General features: G+C 39.1%; 1 protein-coding gene and 1 long non-coding RNA gene across 2 annotated transcripts in view; both read right to left on the bottom strand.

The window, feature by feature from the left end:
* ppp2r3a (protein phosphatase 2, regulatory subunit B'', alpha) overlaps positions 1 to 5562 on the bottom strand; it is a 30292-nt gene extending 24730 nt beyond the window's left edge. Inside the window, exon 1 of the mRNA XM_079452974.1 lies at positions 3279 to 5562. Coding sequence (XP_079309100.1) covers positions 3279 to 5438 — 2160 coding nt within the window. The 5' untranslated portion in view covers positions 5439 to 5562. The remainder of the gene's footprint in view (positions 1 to 3278) is intronic.
* Positions 5563 to 5826: 264 nt separating this feature from the next.
* LOC306892126 overlaps positions 5827 to 20690 on the bottom strand; it is a 38658-nt gene continuing 23794 nt past the window's right edge. Inside the window, exon 3 of the long non-coding RNA XR_013786434.1 lies at positions 5827 to 5920. This is a non-coding gene — a long non-coding RNA (uncharacterized lncRNA). The remainder of the gene's footprint in view (positions 5921 to 20690) is intronic.

The following is a 20690-nucleotide window of genomic DNA, read 5'->3' as shown; positions in this document are numbered from 1 at the left end:
CTTGTCATGTCGCCAGTCTTTCACATTACTGTTGGATGACTTTGTCACTTCTGGGGTTTGATCTTGTTGAAATTCAAGAGACACTGGATTGGAATGACCACAATACATCTAGAAATGCTGATTAAATACAAATTTGGAATGGTTTCTTAATTTTTCTGCGACTGCATCTTGAAATCTAAGGCCAAAAAGTATATCTAGCTTCGGACAATTGACTTCTTTACTTTTTATTCACATTTTCTTTTGTTGTGCTTGAGATATAAGCTGAAGCTCAGCTCAGCATTAACAAGAAATAAAGGAGGGGAAAGAAATTACAACCAAAAACACATGCAAAAACTACAAAATATTACCACAATTGTAATCTATATATGTTTGAAATTCTGGTAAGTGTTGTTTTTCTATGTTTTTGTATAATCAAATAAAATCAATATTCTCTGATACTTGGTGGTTTGCTTTTTTGCTAAATAATTTTGTTAAGTAAATTCCTTAAAGGTTTAGTGCCCTCCATCTTGAACCATACACCACTTATTTTGATGACCAAGAGGGTCATCAAATATTGTGCAAACATGTCCACCGTATATCACTTTTGGCCACTACTGTAGACTTTTAAAATAAAGAACTTGAAAGAAACTAAGAAATAGTTGAAATAAACAAACAATCTCATGATTCCAGCTGATCTCCAGCTCTCGGAGAAAGAGATTACCCGTCAACACTGAGACAGAGGCAAGGATCCCAAACCCAGATTGACTTTCCACTTTCAAGCTCACCTGCTGTTTGGTCTAGCAGTCAACCATGTGACGGAAAGACACACAAAAACAAAGACCACATTCGGGTATGCAGCATTGCACAACAGCAACTGTTAGATCTGGAGCCGTTTCCCCAGGTGCTGAAATGCTGACAAATGAACCACATCTTGATCCATTCCGTACTTTTGTGTTCGTGATGACACACACAGGAACTAAATGAGATGAATCATGGAAAAGGTTGGTTAGACACCAGGGTGCATTTGGGGCATCACAGGTGCACCGTGTTAAAGACAAGACCCTTCCGCAGATTCACATCATAAACAACAAATGCATCTGACAATGCTCTGAGGAAGAACGCGTGGGTCCAACCTTTCCCCAGCCTTGTTTATCTCTGTGATTGGCAGCTTTGTGTTTAAATGGGGCAGAGGGAAGGGCTCCTGGCGTAGCACTCTTATTTTTATTGCTCCCTCGGGTGCCAGAGAGGGGATCGGGTGAGCAGAAAGCTATTCCCAAACTTAGCTGTCACCCCCACAGCAACACTGGGTCCGTTTTCCCTCTGGCGACAGCCAGTCTCTTAGCGGAATGAAATAGTAGGCGGGAGCAAACTGATTTAGTCCTCCTGACACCTTTGTCTGTGGATGACAAGGAGGAGGAGAAGTGCCCTGGGCAAATCAACACCATTAACAGTGTCTGTGCCAAAATTCCCACTGCCTGCTCTTGCTGTGACCTACGGGTGCTCTCTGAAAGTACGGTGTGTCCACTACACCAACTGCATGACTACAGCAACATAGCCTGGTCCCAAAATAACATGTGGACCAATGAGAGACTGGTCCTGGGTGATGTTTATAACAACTTTCATATCTAAACATCTCACTCTGAATAACAAACTTGATATTTGAAATGTGACCTCATTGTTTTAGATGAAACCTAGTATCTAGCAGAATCTTTACTAGCTTGAACAAACAAAACACTTCTGTAACGTGTCTAATATGGAACTTAAAGCATCACAATAGTCATTAAGGCAGATCCTGCATACAAATAGAGGTTTGCATGCGTGTGTTTGAGCTGGTGTGCAAGTATGCGAATCATCCACCTTAAGGGTTCTTAGTTATGCACAAAGCAGGTACAGAAATAGGACTGGAGGAGGAGCCCCATTATTAGGGGGGTTCCACTCTTGACAGATGTCATGGCAACGTCATAAATAGCATGTCCTAGATAGAGCTCGAACCGGTATTGGTTTACAAAGGCTGGAAAATAAACATGTGAGGATTTACCAGTGTGAGAAAAGATGATGGAAGAGAGAGAGAACAGAGGACACGTAAAGAGCAAGGGTTAAATGTGCCATGAGGATTGACACAGGATATAAACAGCTTGGAAGCACTTTGGAAAGTTGACAGTTATTAATTCTTAAAGGGTCATGAAACACATTTTTGAAACGTGAACAGATATATGTGAAGACAAGGGTGTGATGGATTTCCATTACATTTATCAGGAAGGTGCTTTATGTAGACTATTTTCTACTGTCTCGTTTTCAATTAACATCTTGCGACCGTTACAAAAGATTGGAACGTGTGTATGTCATATCAAATGTATATATTGACATATTGCGGTGTCAAGTTATGTAACGGTCGGGGCCGTGACCTAGTGAGCAGACAGGCTGGTACTTATCCACCCTTTTATGCATTCTTTAAAACTGCAAGTTTCACGACACTTTAACAGAAAGGATAAATAAGGATTTTTTTCCACACTTTATAAATTCATATCATTCATATAAACAAATACTTTCTTGTCAGAATCTCTCACAGGACCCCTGAACTAGAGTATGACAAATTGTGCTTTCTTCTCCCCACCATGATGGATGTGAATAAAATGGGCTTAAGTTGAACGCCAGCTTCAGAAGACACATGATACTGACCCCACAGTTAACTGCAAAGTGCCTCTCTGCAATCCACTAGCGTTGTCAGCGGCAAGACTCAACCGCTATTACTGCTTCTAGATACTCATGTCAAAATAATATCAAATAGTGTGTATGTAACAAACTTAGGCTATTACAAAGGATTGTAAAACATTACCAGGTAAAGGCTAATATATAAAGGTGCTGAAAACACAACCAAAGTTGGTTATCCCACTAAAATGTGTTGATTTTGACATTAAACTATGAAACCAGTATTTAGGACAGCTCAAAACGATTAGTTAGGACCGCAAAAGATAATTTACCTAGACCTTCAAGAGACACAAACTGTATGCAATTATGAATAAATAAATAGCAACCCTATACACAACTTTTTGCACAATACTTGTGTAGTGTATTTCAACCATTATTCCAGGGATAGTATATAAAAATATTAAATTAATTAATATTGGCCCAGATTATGAATACCACAATTTTCCAAAAAGAAACCTGATCTCTAATGGGTTTCTGTCAACAGTAGGAAGGCTCTATTTTTGCACAGCTAATGGTCAAATGGATTTTCCACATCACAGATGCATGCCTATATACATCTATATGCATTAATCTGGTTTGGACAAACTCACCCTGATGACTTCAGGCATCTGTTGAATTAGAAGTGTTGAGCCTGTGTCCCTCAGACTAGAAGTACTTGTAGCTATGGTTATAGGGGCACTTGAGGGTGTTTGTGCAGGTGTGGACTTTGGTGTTTCAACAGGCATTGGTGTGGTATCAGAAGGAGGTAAAGGCAGTGGATGTGAAGCTGCCTCTGCTTTGGTGGAGGCCAGCGTTTCCTGGAGGAGACGCATGACCTCACGCTCCTTAGACTGAGTTCCTCTCTCAGCCCCACTCTCCACCAGCTCCTGAGCAAAACTCTCAATGCTCTCAAGAATCCTGAGAAGAAGTGCTCCATCATCCTCTTCTGTGGCCTCAACTCCTGACCCAGACTGCTTGGTCATCAATGGGCCAGGGGAACCTGCTGCAGGTAGATCTTTAACCCTTGAGCTGTTAATAAAATGCTGGTGCTGAGGGGAGCTGCTGGTCTGCTGTGCACAGTTCCTAAGTTTAGGGGGCAGTGGGGGCTCCTTTTGCATGTTCTGGGACAGACACTCAAGGTCCATCAGCAGCTTATCAATGTCATCCGCTCCTCCCTTAGAAACGTGTGAGGTTGAATTTGGGAACAGTCTGGAGTCCAGGCTTTTTGACAAATACATCTGGTTGATTGTTGAATCATTTTTAGGCTTGAATGCGGTTCCATTCCTGCTAAGCTCATGAAGTTTTTCTGAAACGCTGCCACTAGGTTCAGAGCAGCCAGCTGGTTTCTTGGAGTACTGTCTGGACTCTAAAAGTCCACAGCTGTGTTTTCCATCCCCTTTACTTATCCTGTCTACCATTCTCCCCACATCTCCATCCTCTTCCTCGATATACAGCATCTCCATGCCATCCTTACACAGGTTTTCGCTACTGGTAGACAAAAGAGAGTTGGTAGAAGAGAATGTGTCCAGTCGGCTGGTTGGGACCGTATGGTGGCACATAAAGGGTGTTGAACCGCCACTGGCGGCTGAAGGCAAGCTGCCATGTTGAAAACCATTAGTTGACGGAGATGTTCGTGCTGACAAACCAGGGAGGCTCTGAATGGGTTTCACATTGCTTGCAAGATCCCTAGAGCTTTCGTGAGGTTCTGGTTGGGGGGATTTGTTCCGAGGCTTTGTGGGTGGAGGAGATTGAACCACGTCCTCATAACGGGGAGGTTGCTCATTGCCAAAGATGGGGGAGAAGGGAATTTGTTGTAGCCCATGTAAGCTATTCACAAGTTCAGCAAGCTCACTGTGCTCTTGCCTTCCAGTCTGTCCTTCCAGATCAAGAGGAAGTCTCTTCAGGTAGTTGGAAAGTCGTGCCATAACGTTTTTATAAATTACCTCAGGATTACTTGAGTCGTCGTTGCCTCCACCCATAGACTTTCTTTTGATACACTGTTTGATGATGTCAGTGCACTTTTTTAGATCCTCTGAGCACTTGAGGAGAATGTCCAGGCAAGCTTTAATATCTTCTCCTGAGGCACCGCTGTCTGTTTTAGTTTTCTCCAGAATGCGGGAAATTAGGTTCTCCTCTGTGAGGCTGTTAAGGTAGAGCGTGGCCATATTATTTAAGTTCTGCTCCAGGGATGCACTGCGACTCAGCTTGTGCTCTTCTAGTACAGACTTCTGAAACAGGCTGAATGGTGGACAGTTCTCATCATTGCCTGTGAATTGGCCATAGATGATGTCTAGATCAGTAGACCTCCTACTAAAGGAATCTGGCCTAACCTTACGGCCCTTTCTGAAAGTCACATGGCTGGATGAATATTTGATCTTCTCAAATGAAAACTCCTTGATTTTCCCACTGGCCAGGTTAATGGCCTCGCCTGTAATATCCTTAAGACTGGCTGAGCTTTGGACGGCTGATCCTTTCTTGACTCTAGGGACAACCTGGTGGTAGTCGTCACAAAAAGCACCGGGCCCGCTGTTGCCATTTTCCATTGTTTTCGACTCATGAATGGTAATGGATCGGTCAGAGCATGGTCTGGACAAGGGGGTATCAAGAAGCTCAGCACATGTGCTCCGGTGAGCCACTGTGCAGTTAAGTCCATGTTTAATGGCGCCACAGGGTCCATTACAGTAGTGTACAGTGTGCTGGAAACGACGGTCGATCACAACACTGTTGTAGCAGTTTATGCTGCTGACCACAATGCGATAGGTGGCTGCCATGGTCTTTGTCTGTTCATAAATCCGTAAATCTGTTCATGTGATATAAATTATTAACTTGAAAAAAATAAATGCTATAAACATTAATATAAAAAGTCCAAAAAAGCTTTGCTTAGTCACACACTGATATGCAGTAACTCCAAAAACTGCTGCTTATGCTGAATTCAAGAAAATAAATATTTCCATAATGATCCTTCACCGGTGCCCCATAGTTAAGGGAAGCTGCACTATAACATTTTGTGGCAAAGCTATCCATTTCTTTGCATGGGCCCCAATGGCCTAATGATAGGCCTGTGTGCAGAGCTCCAGATCATCCCCCTGCAGACAGCTGAAGTCTGTGGGCATAAAGACGTCCTTTGGATCCCTCTCCAATGCCAAAACAGTACACCTGGTGACAGCTTTCTGTTGATGTGTTTAGCAGATGTTTCACACGTCCTCTTTGTTTATCTTGCTTTCCTGCTTTGAGAGTCCAATGTGAACGTCACCTGCCAGTAAAAACACAAAAAGATGATGAGGGAGATACAGATGATATTTATTTAGAGAAATTAAAGTATGTAAAGTCTCAGAGACCCTAGGCAACTGCACCCTCAGACTCACGATGGGTGTAGTTATTTATTGTGTACGCAATAAAGAACAATGAACATCCAGCCTTGCTCTTCTTCAGAAAAAGGGCTCAGAAGATATTTTCTATTCTTGAGTCATAAAAAAGTGTACAGTGTAGAGGTCTTCTCGGCTCCAAAGATCTTTACCCGACCTGAAATGACCCGAATCACTTTTTACCCGAGCCCGAGACAGACCCGATAACGTTTTTATTTTAAAGCCCCGACCCGAGACAGACCCGATAACGTCAGACCCGAGTCCGACCCATCGTATATATTTTTTAAACCCGACTAGACCTGAATGTAAACCGACGTCTATTAATGAAATTGATATGGCAATGAACACGTTGATCCTCTTGTTTTGCTCTGGCAAATTGCGCAAACTGAGGCTAAATGGGTTGTGCCAGTTTTAGCTGAATCAAATCTAAATAAGTAGGTATGACGACATGGCAACCACTCGCGCGAACATTCTGTCTCAACAATGTGTTCCAAACCGCGTAGTACTGAAATGTGCGCGTCTTTTAATATCTACTTCTGGTCGCCTGGTGGAAGTATGTTTTTCCTGAATACGATTGTAACTACATCGAGTGCAAACCCGGCAGCGTTGGAAACTTCGGGATTTCAATTCTATTCAATTCATTTCGTGAAGACCTCTAGTACAGTGTACATAGACTTGACAGCATGAAAGTGAACCACAAACCACATCTTTAAACCAAAAAGGAACAGAGAAATTTGTAAAGCTGTAATACTGAAAGACTGATATGAGGTTATGAAAAATATCCAAGCCTCGGGCATCTAATGTCTCCTGTGCTATCAAAAGCAGTCCTTAAGCCAGGTTCAAAGAGTCCGACTTTAGTAGAATCTGTTAAAGAGCTTGTGATGAAAGAACACAGACGCTTCATTAACATTCTTTGACAACATCACCCCCTACCTCTGTTTCAAAAATAGCAAGTTAACTCATGAGAAAGGTGTCCTTAAATGGCACACTTAAACAATATAATAGGCTACTTCCTTTATTCTGACAATACAAATTTTAAGTCTGGTAACCAAAAATAATGCTTAAGAGGCTATGTTTATGTTTATCCTCAAACTTAAGGAGTTATACAACCTAGGGAGTGAAAAACATGGGGTTTTATACATAGTCTTGTACGTAGAAATGTTTAATGTACAGTACGTTGCACATAAATCTTCCAAAAATAGCTGGCTAATATCAGCAGTTCCAATGTAAAAGGATGACTGCTATGCAATTTCCACAGAGAACAGATTTGATCACAATGCCTGTAAACTAAATTGTGATAACAAGGTACCAGGTTTTCAGAGCTCTGCTTGAATTACTCTGTAGCAAGTAGATGAGCATACCTGTACACTATTCTTCCCTTTCAGGTATATCAGATAAATGTAAGATACACTTACACAGCCCTGCAGAGGACAAGCAGCTTCTGAGAACATGTGGACTTAAAGATTGTTCATACTCTCCTTTTGTTCTCTGATAAGTCCACAGTTGAGTCATTGGGGGATATGCAAGTATTTCATCCCGAATGCATTCCAACGTCGTGTACTCTTTTCTTGACTTCAATTTCTTATTCCTTCTGGCCATATAGTTTTTACTCATTTTCTTTCTTCTCAATGTAGGCCTCATTAAAGCAGAGTCTTCTGCACGTCTAATGGCTGGAATAAACTACAAGACTTTTAAAAGCTGAACAGATTTTTTTAGACATCATACAGTTGCAGACTTTTGGAAAGATTCAGATAGAAACACACCAACTGATCAAATCTGCAGACTGGCACAGACTTTCTGCAACAAGTTCAGACTGAAAATCTGGGCAAAATCGGAGCAAAAGTCTTGTAGTGCATTTTAGCCTTAAGCAGAGCAACAGCAGAGTATCCAGGATCTCCAACACCATCTCACCTCATATAAACCCTAAATCTGATCACTCATTAATCACAGCAATATCTGGATTTAAAGCAGCACTTCCTTAAACATACAATATCTGATTAGACCAGAAGTCTCCAGAAATGTATTTCAATATGAATCCGTTATTATCTCTACTGGTCTGTCAAGATAATGTGATCTAATCTCAGTTATCACAAATAACCATGATTATTCTCTTGCATCCAAATAAGGTCATTTATGTGAATACTCAAATGCAACATTGTGTTATAAAAACGTTCCAAATAATCTCAATGTTATGAAGAATATGATGTTGCTGCACACAACACTCACGTGCAAATACATAGCAATTTGAAGGACAAAAACACAAATTCTGTCATCATTTACTCACCCTTGAGTAGGAACTCACCCTTGTGTACATCAGAACAAAGACATTTATCAGATTTTGAACAATCTGAGGGTGAGTAAATGAAGACAGAATTTTCAATTTTGGGTGAACTGTTCCTTTAATTTATTTGAGTGTTTATGTAATAAATATGTTTTGCTGTTACAGGTCAGACTTCGTTGAAATGACAAGTATTAGGTATGACAAATATTTAATCTTTGCAGTATTGTTTAACAGTCCTTTTCTCTAAAGATGGGCGCCGTAGGGTAAGGGAGTTTACAGGGAGAACCTGCAATCAACACCGTTGGCATTTTGTATGGAGGAACTGTTTACAATAGACTGGCCCTGCCAGGCCCAGCCTGTTGACCTTTTGTCTTTATAGACAATCTTTGCTTTTAACAATAGAACACAAAAGGAGAATCATATTTATAAAGGACAGCCAGCCAGCTTCAGCATAGCAGGATTTACATCTGGACTTCATGAAAGTATGTACAGCTTCCCCCCTTTATGTTTTTTAATAGGAAATTAAATTTACTAAATGTCTTTTTCGACAGTTGTGTGAAATTCCCATGGTTAGAAATAAAAGAAGCAAAAAACATGGCAAACCTTACATATCATAAAAATGTATTAATAATAGAAGAACCCAAAAGAAGCTTTCTTCTTTAAAACGTAGAATATTTTAATATTTCATTTTATGCATATTCATATTATGGGTAAAACCTAATCACATTCACTGAAATACAGTACAAAAATATATGGATACCTATTTCAAGTCAACAGATTAGGCTATTTTATTCAAGACAAATTCTGATGCGATAACAAACAATGATATTTAAGAGAATTACATATGCTTTAAACTTTGTGGCTGGTCTGGGATGGGCGCTTGATCTAGCCTGTCTCTACGCACAATGCAAAGTCCATAAATAAACAGTTCAGTCTGTTGTGGAAGAACTGAACTGACCTGCATAAAGCCCAGACATGAACTCCATTAAACCTCACTCAGATGATCTAAAATGCTGTCTGCAAGCCAAGCCCAATCATACAACAACACTGCCTGACCTCACTGATGCTCAGAATAGGACCAAACAACTGAAGCCGAGTTTCACCAAACAGTTGAAGCTATTGGAGGATCTCTTTTAATGCTAATGGCTTTTTAAATGAAATGCTAAACAATTTTAAAAGGAAGGTTGGCCACATAGCACAGGCCGGCCATAAGTCTTCACTCAAACAGGCTGTTATAGTATGTAAATCACTCCTGCAGGACTCCTGTATAACAGGCATTTCTTTGTTTAATATCGAAGTTTCCAAGTAAATATAATGACATTGGTGGCTGGTATTTGTGGTCTTCCATGTGCCGCATAGAGTTTCTCAGTACAGACACACTGAAGAACTTGTTTATCGTAGAGGATAACACTCTTGAGTTCCCGTATCCCCAAAAATAACACCGTGTGCTTTCAAAGAGGGCCTTGACATAGCTGGTTGTCAAGTGAGGCTGAACTCAATATGACAGGATATGTATGAAACACAGCAAAGCAACGGGGTTTTAATGATCATTTAATGTGCCGATCAACACATGATCCTGCACTTTCCCTTGCCTGCTGGGACGTCTGTTGGCCTGGGCGGATATTTCTATTTCCATGCCGGTGGGGGGCCAGAGTCAGAGCTTTACACCTGCACATCACAGAGGGGGTATGGACACCCATACTTACACATTATACGTCTGATGGGAGTCTTCTTACCGCATAGGACCTCCCTGGTTTCATGACTAAACCTTGTTTAGCTGTGTTGGGGTGGCTAGTATTGAAAAGTATGAAAATTGAGAGGAACGTTCCTTGGAAGATTAGGTTTTAATTGTCAGGCAACATTCTTTATCTCTCCGCTGTAATTAGCATGCAGTGATTGTTATGGAGAAAGCTGCTAGTAAAAAACAAACACACAATGTTTGGAGAGCGAAACAACATCCACCCACACCTTTGAAATGTATTCCTCTAGAAGCAGCATAAGGAACAGATGCACCAGTGTCTGCTGGGCACCTTTTTCTCCTCTTGCCATTTTCACACAGCACATTCATTCGACATTTAATTACAGAGTAACACTCGCATGCTGAGAAGTCGCAATGTTTTGTGTCACAACCGACAGTGGTCTTCAATTTAACGTCAAGATTCTAGGCTGTGCAATATTGGTAGCACAGTCACGTCTTCCACATATAATGCCTCAAACACCTCATCCTCAGCGAAGATGCAGATCTTGTTACTTTTAGCAGGTGGAGCAATAAATCATGTCGGTCTGCTTATACTTGGCCCAATTAGGAAGTGAGGGATACAATATATAGAAAAGATCATTAAAGAATCAGCAACTTAAGAAGGAGAAACCATGAGCTTGTGTAAGTGCTCGCTTGTTAGTGGTCAGGCCCGGTCTTGTTGCTGTGCACAAACTGCTAAAGGGGGCCTGCAGCGAGCTTTGTTTGTCTCAGCTTGAGTAATGACTTTCAAAAGCGTTCGCCTGCAAGAGGGAACTTGGCCCCCGCAACAACAATACCTTCATAAAGGAAGGATTACAGGCTGACTGGATACTACTACTTCACACGGTGACCAGGATGCACATTTAACCCCCAGAACCTCAGGGGAGAAAGTGAGATGGATGCCAGAGCCAATAAGGGGATGGGAAAAACTGAAGATAACCATTTCAGTGAAATATAACCAAAGTGAAGTGCTTTGTTAATATTCAGAACGTAAGATTTGGAACGGAATGAAGCTATTAGGTTTAGGAGGTTTTAGACATCACATAACTGCCACAGAGAGACGAAGCCTGAACCGATTTCAATATCACTATAGCTATTATCAGAATTTTACTTTCGAAAATGCACTTCAACCAAAATGGTTTTAATATGCATACATAAACGAATTAAAATAAAGAGTTATGAAAACCATGAACGTAGAAGCTTTACAAAGATTTTCATCATTAATGGACATGTTCCTACATCATCATTTTTGCCTTTAACAACATTCAACCAATAGTTAGGCTGAGGTTGGTGTTTATAAAATGTTTGTACTATCAGCATAACATTTCCCTCTCGTTTAATGTTTACAGATAAGGTTAAACTTTGTTTGACAATGACAAACCTTACTAAACAAAACATATGGGAGTATATTGGAAGATTTATTTCAATTTATTAAATAATACATTTCCAAGTGTTTATATTTTTCAATAAATAAAATGTGGCAATTCCATAAGTATTACTCTAACATATTAACAATGTATTAGTCTATATATATATTCAAATATTATTGAATATACTTATAGTTAATATGAAAATCTTATTACTTTAGATAAGGGTCCATTTCTTTATTTCTTTCTCAACTATAAACTCCTAAATACTGCATATAATTACAACTAATGGTCTGTATTCTTTTACAAAATTTTCCATTGAAGAGTTTATGCCTGTAATTTTTTATATTTTTATGAAATAAAAGTAATAACCATTCAAATTTCAGAAAATGTACCATAATTTAACATTACAGAATTATTCTGTTTTTGTAAGATATTTATAGTATTTCTACAGTTCCAAAAATGTAATTGAGAAATAGTTTACTGATTTTCCCTGTAAAAAATGCAGAAAATATTAGTAATTTAAAGTGACATTATATGCAGTTGAAGTTCATTATGCATTTAGGGTATTTTACTATGTAATTCTACAGACACAAATGTAATTTACTTTAAACTATGACATTTGTGTTTGTTCTCACCTAAACAAAAGACATCTTTGCATTTTGACAACACTGTAGCTAATAGGGGATAGTTGGGTAAGATGAGTCATTTTTTACTTATGTGGTCCTCAAGATGATACAAAATGAGGCATACCTGCAATAAAAGTATTTAATCTAATTTTATGATGTTTCCCATCAATCTAAAATATAAGAACACATCTATGACATGTGATTACAAAATATGGCTTCTTATAAAAAAGTGCTCGTGTGGTGCAGTTTCCCCCATGATATGGGTAAATTGATCCGAGTCGGGGTAAGTTCAACCGTATGGGGAAATACTGAGCATGCAACTGAATTTGAATAATGTTTTTTTAAAGATTATCCTTCTAAAAAAGAATTAAATCATTATTTGCCTTATAAATACAAATAGTTATTTTTTAAGCTATATCTTTCGGTTTGCATTTCAGAAATAACTTGACTTGTGAAACACCAAGTTTGTAACCTTCCAAAAACAGACTAAACAAAGTTTGTTGATTAAAAATAAACTAATTTATCTTCTCACTATGTCTGTTCATGTAGACTCTTGTAGAGTCGCTGAGATAACGTGGGTGGATCAACTTACCCACTGGCTCATCTTACCCCAATCTCCCCTTCAACAAAATATATTAATAATATGTTCTAATTTCTACAATATACTCCTGTACGACTGTACAGCAACAATTAAACAATATTGTACTTTTATCTGCATTTGCACTTTTAACTCTTCTTTTAGGCATATATTTAAATTGTGTCTATGACTTCCATTATTCAAATTTGGTGCCATTTCCGTCGTAACGGCTGTGAGTAACGGTACTGGTGCTTTGACAGAGCGGGAGTTTTCAAACTCCAGTGGATTACTGTGAAAGCCAGGCAGGCACTGCAGGAAACAACTGAGAACAGCCTTGAGCAGTAGCGTGCGAGTTATAGTGAAGAAATTTCTTCTGCTACGATGGAAATATATGACGAGTACATTTAAAAGCACCAATTCTTATAAAACTGTGTGAGGTAAACAATGTGCCTTTAGCACCTGCTTCACTATTAACGTTACAGTCACCGTTCATTGTCAGAGCTACCGACCACGGGACGAGGTAACTAAGCGTTTTATATTACCATCAGTCAAATGGAACAATAGAGCAGCGGTCATAACTGTTCATACCCTAATGAAGGCATTACTACAACATTAAACCACAATCAACCCTCTGCCACAACAAAGCAGCCTTTGAAAAAAACTGTACTGATAATCTGGTGCTGTAACTGCAACAACTCCTTAACTTTAATGACTGAATTTATTGTGCACTGGTTTTCTTATCAGTTACAAAACTAAACATCTGCTGCACGCTACCTACTCATCAATATATCAAAGTTTTTCATTGACTAACTAATTGGAGCTCATTTTGTTAAAGTTAAGGATGCCAGTTCACCCAGGATTCGCTTTCCAAATGTCTCTTATCCCATGCAAGTCTTTTTATCGTATTCCATTCCTCCTCTTCTAACTTCCTGCATTTCTTATTCCTCCACCCCAGGCCCTCCAGCAGGATTTAGAAAATTAGATAATGCTGGTGTCCAGAAGCTTTTCACAAAGGGCATGGGCTCCAAACAGACAGCATGGGAATTTATAAGCCCCTTGCCCAGGCTTAAGCTCAAGAACAGGAAGTGCAGATGGGACAGTTGTTACTTCACAGCAGTGGAAAAGGCACATGCAGAAAACTGAAGATTCAAACAGAGAGAAACACGGATGAAATGCACAAAGCTTAAAGAAAGTGTTTGGGCTCTACAAGACACACACAGGACTTTTACTTGTTGCTATGTAACTCTTAAACTGTGTTGTAAGCAGACGTGACTCAATAAAACAAAACTAAAAAAAGCTAATAATTACATAGAAATATGACTTTTCGTCCCAACCGGGCAATGTTGTGAAAAACATGTGTGAAAGGACATCTTGCCAGTCGCTTTTTTTCTCTGGCGTTGCACTAGGCCTCTCCGTCCACAAATGTTGTTGGTCCAAAATCCCATTCCAGCTTGATATGAAGAGTTTGGTTCCAAAATGAGATAACTCCGTTTTTAAATCTTTCTAAAATCATGTTTTTAGTTATAATGGCTTAAAACAAAACAAACCAACTGCAGTTTGATGGATATTAATTGGAATGCACAATAAAAAAGCATGATTTTTGCGAGAAAAAAAACAAAGCAAAGCAATCTCATTTTAGAACCAAACTTTTCATATATTGTCATCATGCATCAACACATTGACAAAACATTGAAAGGAATTGACTTCACATATCCACTAAAGCCCTGTGGCCAGTTGGCCATTACTAGCAAAGAAAGTGTCCACTTGGATAGACATTTTATCTAATTAAATCAAATGTACAGTAAGTGTCCAACTACTTAATAAATGTCACACATCAATGACTATTCACACAACTGGATAGGGAGAGTAGATAGAGATCTTAATGGAGACTGGCGCCCAGGAGGCAGTAACTCAAACCTGGCATCTTGTAGTGCAGCGCCTTGCCACTTCAGTGACGAAGTAGTACGGCTGCCCAGCTAGGTTGATAGACAGCTACAGGAGAGCAGCATACTGATGACACAGTCTACCAGGATAGACACATTAGTGTCCGGTCCGAGAATGCAGAGCATTGCTGACTCATTCTCAAGCCCCATCTACACCAGATAGGTGCTTTCTGCTGGTCACCACATCCACACCCCTTACTGAACAGATGCTTTCACATGATGAAGCTCTTTTGGAAGAGAAATGCTGCTGTTTCCCACAGGAGGCAGGATTTAGTTTAGAGTCCTCCAGCTGTTCAGAGACTTTCACAATTATTCATGGTGACTCAAGCCAGGATGAGAAAAAAGGGAGAATGTTATAGCAAGCTTCAGTTTGGGGTGGGGAAATGGATTCACAATAGAGCGAGTCCATAGGAAGACAACTAAATATTCTGGCACACGTAATTATTTCACATGTTTTTATATTTGACTACACTATAGCCAAACTCAAAATGTGGGAGGAATAATTGGTGTTGGTGTGCTGCCAGAGCATATAGTGGGTTTGTTTAAGTTACGCTCCATCATGCGAATGAAACTTTATCTTCTGGATGCTGACATCATCATAACCAGAAAGAACTTTCTTAATGAGAATGATTTCATATAATAAGTGCTGAAAGGGAACCCAGTGGCCCCTAAAAATCAGTATCAGGTACAAAACCTTCAACTGGGGAGAAATAAAGAACAGTGTTTAAAAAATCTGCTGAGCAAAGACCATAAAACTCCCTGAGAAGTTCTGCAATGTGCGTCACGTGCTTTCATATGAGTAGCAAAAAAAGAAAAAACTGTAACACCTCATAAATATCGGTTACTCCAAACCACTTTCTTTTTAAAAAGACCCACTCAAGTCCACTCATCACAGTCTTGTAGAGTGAAGAAAAGTTCTGCAACGGTGTGATTTCATTAATAACATCCAAATATTTCATGCACGAAAGCCAAAAAACTGGCATTGTGATATTCTGCTGTCCCTGTAGCTTTTTCTTTCCCTTCTTAAAATTAACATATTTAAGAGTCCTTAATAAAACAACGTCTTTTAAAAATTTTAAATATTAAATTAATTCTAAAAACGTAGTTTACCCAAAAATACAATTTCCGTCATCATTTACTCACCCTCCTGTCATTTCAAGTATGACTTTCTTTCTTCCACAGAAAAAAAATATATTTTGGAAGAATGTTGTTCACCGGCCCCCATTCACTTGAATTGGTTTTGGGTCCATACAATAGAAGTGAATGGAGGCCAATAATGTTCGCTTAACTTGAACTTATTTCTTCTAAATATTATTTTGTGTTCTGCGGAAGAAAAGAAAGTCATAAAGGGTTGAAATGACAAGAGGGTGAGTAAATAAGGATAGATCTTCTATTTTTTGGGTTAACTATCACTTTAAGACTCAAGAAAGGTGGAACATATGAGAGGCTATTGAAAATGAAATTATGTGAAAACATAAGTTATAAAACAAAACAGGCTTGTTTCAGTCTAACAACCAACAAAAAAATACATGTATTTTAAAGTTTATTAAAAGTTTATTAAAAATGAAAAAACTGTCCATCCCTTGTTTGTAAAACCCCCACACCACTGGTTGAGCCAAAAGTCAATACTGACCACCAGCAATTATGTACTATGGCTTTTCCTCATTTCACAGTGGTTGAAATGTAAAAACAACCCTTGTTAGCTCAACTGTGACCAAAGGAATTTACATAACAGACACTAAAACCAGGTATTCAACCATGGCGTCTGAGAAAGCCATTGATTAGTGATGTGTGGTCTTCTAAGGAAGAGCTTGTGTTAGGAGTTTTAGGTTTCAGATGAGAGGTCCAGTTTCCAGATGAACCACAGAAGAGCCTGGTTTTACGATCAAGTATCATCTTAAGACTTTCCACAAAACACTCCATAAATCACAGCTCATCCCTGCTGACCAGATCAGATTAAGCTACCATTTACACACACACATGCAAACCAGCTTGTGTTAATTGAAGTATTTGTGTTAAGTAGTACTGTAGTGACCAGCAGAGAAATGTATTCATTATATCCGGTGCAATTTACATACAACGTAACACATATATGGTCACTATCAGCTATATCATAATGGTTTCAAACATGGCATTCAGATTTAAAATATTGAAACTAGAAGAATCAGCTTCATTAAGATATGTTTCTGTAAATAAGAAAACACAGCAGTAGGTGTATACAAATGAACTCTGGGTGCGTGAAGTCTGGTTTTCTCATCTGACAGCTGATATACCTCAGTGGCATGCGTGCCGGCTCAGCGGCAGTCTAGATGTTTGTGTGTTTGCTCATGAAAAGCGATTAGCATATAGACGGAGATAGAGATAATGAGTGGGTGAATGAATGAAGGAGAAAGGGGTGAAAGAATTAAGAGAGAAGTTGGAGAAAAGAGCAAAGTTATGGTACCGTCAGGACCTATTTCACATCAAGCGGAAAGACGTTTACCTTTAACACCATCATTAACATACCAGCTTCTTAAAGCCCAAAGAGTTTGCTGTTCCTCATTTACCATCATTAACATACAAGCTTCTCAAACCCCAAAGAGTTTGTGTTCCTCATTTAACACTTCAAGAGCTCCCATAAATAATCCCTTACAAATTGGTATATCGTATCTAAAATGTTACATGTCAGGATGTATTTTATAAGTTTATATTATACTGGTAACTAGACAGGTACATTTTCCGAAGAAACTGTGAGTGGAGCTTGTCGTGTCAAAACTCTGGGCAGTCACTAGGGTGATGACACTTTAAGCCACGAATGAATCTAACCAACAGTAATGTCTCTAAGATGTTCTGATGCAGAGATATAGGTTTTCCTAAATGGTTGCTAAACTAATCTGTGGTTGCTATGGGTGTGGCTTGGTATTTGCCAATTGATGATTCTCCGAGTCATGAGTAAATCAAATTAAACCCTGTGTCCGTACGATGTTCTGATGCAGCGATATAGGTCTTGCTAAACCGATGCTAGGCTAATGTGTTTGGTTGCTATGGGCGTGGCTTGGCATCTGCCAATTGATGAGGCTTCAAGCCAAAAGTGAAACAAACCAACCCACGTGTCTCTACGATGTTCTGATGCAGAGATATAAGTCTTGTTAAATGGTTGCCAAGTTAATATGTTTTGTTGCTATGGGTGTGGCTTTGTAGCTTAATGAAGTTTATGGGGTACTGATTGGTTGCCTGAGTCAAATGAGCCCACCCCCTGTGCTGCAAAGATATCTCACATGGGCCTTTTTACATGCCTTATATGGGCATATTTCCTGCCTCAGTATAAGTCTATGGGGAATTTCGGGTGTCTCTTACGCCCCAGGGGTACAACTTACACTCCATTGTCATGTATGTTCTTACAGAGCCTCCCAGCCTCTTCAAATGTGGAAACCCGCAAGACTTTACGAAATCCTTGCTCTTAGCTACAACCCGTCAAAACAACCTGCGCAGTTTTAAAGTGTTAGTAAACCCAAAAATTTCAATTCTGTCATCATTTTCTCACCCTCATGTCATTTCATACCTGTATAATTAGAAATCAGAAAAAGATATTTGGAAGAATGTTAGCAATTTTCAATTCTGTAAATTTTTTTAATTCTGTAACAAGTTTGTCAATGGTGCACCAGAATTGTTTGTGTTCCTAAATTCTTAAAAATATCTCATTATGTTTTCAACAGAACAACAAAATATACAATATTTTTTTCCTTCTATGGTAGTGGATGGTGTGACAAAACAGAAAATTGCTAACATTCTTACAAATATCTTTCTTTGTGTTCAACAGATCAAATACATGTATATAGGTATGAAACAACCTGAGGGTGAGTAAATGATGAAAGAATTTTCTTTTTTGGGTGAACCATTCTTTTAAATCAATGTTTTTTTGGCCCCCTATCGAACAACCTCCACTCGATCGCTTATAAAAGTCATAGCACACCATCCCTCAATACACCGATCGATTTTAACCCTCATTCATGGGTGTACGACAAACCGTGCGGGATGAGTTACACAGAAGTGGAAAGGAATAATAAGCTCACAAGATAGTAATAGTGATGCTTTGTATTCTGCAAGCACCACGATTAAAATGAATTTAGAGATGCAAAGTTTCAGAGTGTGCTTTACACAATAAGAACCTGTAAGCACTGTAAACTCTTCATGAGAAGTTAATTCCGTTTAAATACAACCCAATAAGTCCTGCTGACAAACCACTGACTAGCTGATTATAAAGATATGTAGTTTTGCGCGTCCCTAGTGTATGATGTACCCTTTAATATTGTGGCATATCAGGAATGGCTGGAAAGACTTTTGGTTGAACATTTCTTCCCCTTTTGGCAGTCATGCTCTGTTTTATTGCTTTCAGAACGAGTCAGAAGTCTATTTCTTTAATCCAGCTACACAAGACACAAAATAGGCTTCTGGAAAGTTTGTGAAAAGCAGACAAAAGGCCAGAGGAGTAGAATTACAGCAGTTAAAAGCCACTTGACCAAGACCAAAAAAATTATTCCAATGCCACCACAGTAATGGGCCATTACTAATCATTTGAATGACCGTCTGCTGCATTGGGGAAAAAAGATCCAGAAAATGCGACTATGCTGAAATGTTGCACAAAGTTCATAGATGATCAGCCCAGTTTGAAGAGTTATTTCTAACAATAAATCATTGCCTTTGAGTTCTTAAAGGAAAATTCTGCAGGCTATATTTTGATACTGATTCACTCTCTGATATAACTCGATCATGACAGGGGAGAAGGAGCATATACTCGGAGGCAACATAAAAAACAAACTTGATCTTTCCAGCCTTTTGAATCTTTTTGGCAGAATTTCTGTTGCTGCAGACAGTATGCTGCTTTTATGAGTTAAAAAATATTATGTGCTCTACATGTAAAAATGGTGAATTCAATGTAATTGAACCAGTTATGTTCGTATTCCTAAAAGAGTAACTTCATGAACATTAATCCCACTTAGCATTGTTACAATGTCAGCAAAACACATCATCTGGTATAGATGTGCTAGAAGACACGTTATACGTCAACGGTAAAAAGTAAACACCATTCATTTACATGTACATACAGTATTAAAGTGGGTTAAAATCTGCAAAGCTCCATACATACCGTCACCTGTGAGACCCTAAACAGTATAGAATGTGGTCGAAAACCCATGAGCTTATATTTACAAGAAAGAGGGGACAGAGAACCTGACACCTACATCATCCTCAACAGAAGCTTGGGTAAGTCTTTGTAAACCACAAACCACAGAGCAAACCTAATGTAGGTAAAGCAACAAAAATAAAAGCATTTTCAAAACGAGAAACAATGAGTCATGCCTTTTCCTACCCAGCACTTCCTGGGGATTTGAAAAGAGCTAGACCTTATAAGGCCGAGAGGTTTTTTTCCTTCCTCCATCGAGTACAGCCTAATAAATAACCACTCTATCATGTCAACACGGGCCCCACTACAGTTTGAGTCAGTGCAGTTCGGCAATCCAAATAGTTCTGCTAAAATAACAGACACCTTAAAAAAAATCAAATTGCAAGCCACAGTTACCCAGTTCATGTGGACTACAAAAGCGTTGAATAGATTTTTAGTTTTAGTGTTTTTCTATAAACTGCCAGACACTAGCAACAAGATTAATGAAGTCATTAGTGATACAGCGGCAGTTCACTTTCTGTCCACTCATAGATAAGAGGTTCTAGAAAGACAATGGGAAGACAGAATCTGTCCAGCTAATAATTAAACAGCGCAAACTAACTGCCTAGATACAAGAGATGAGGACTCAAGTGGAATTTAGGGATTTTTGAAGGCAGAATTAAACAATGTGACATACTTCCTTTTTGTCTTGAGACTCCGTTTCATTAGCCGGTGTCCTGAAATTTCATCCTACCCGTCAGGTTGTCCTACCAGGCATGAGCACGTCAATATTACGTCATTTTTTGCGCTGTAAAATCATCATATGGTCATCTACATATTTAATTATTACTGGTAGGACACTTTGATTGGGGATGTAAATTAATCCTGCCTGTTTATTTGATACTGTGGCAGGACAATCTGATAGGGTATTTCAGGCCTAAGGGTTAGAGCGTTGGGCTTGTGATCAGAAGGTTGCCGGTTCT

Source organism: Barbatula barbatula, assembly GCF_947034865.1.
Source record: "Barbatula barbatula genome assembly, chromosome: 3".
Classification (NCBI taxonomy): Eukaryota; Metazoa; Chordata; class Actinopteri; order Cypriniformes; family Nemacheilidae; genus Barbatula; species Barbatula barbatula.
The sequence above is the reverse complement of the archived record's forward strand: the minus strand, read 5'-3'. Positions and strand labels throughout refer to the sequence as shown.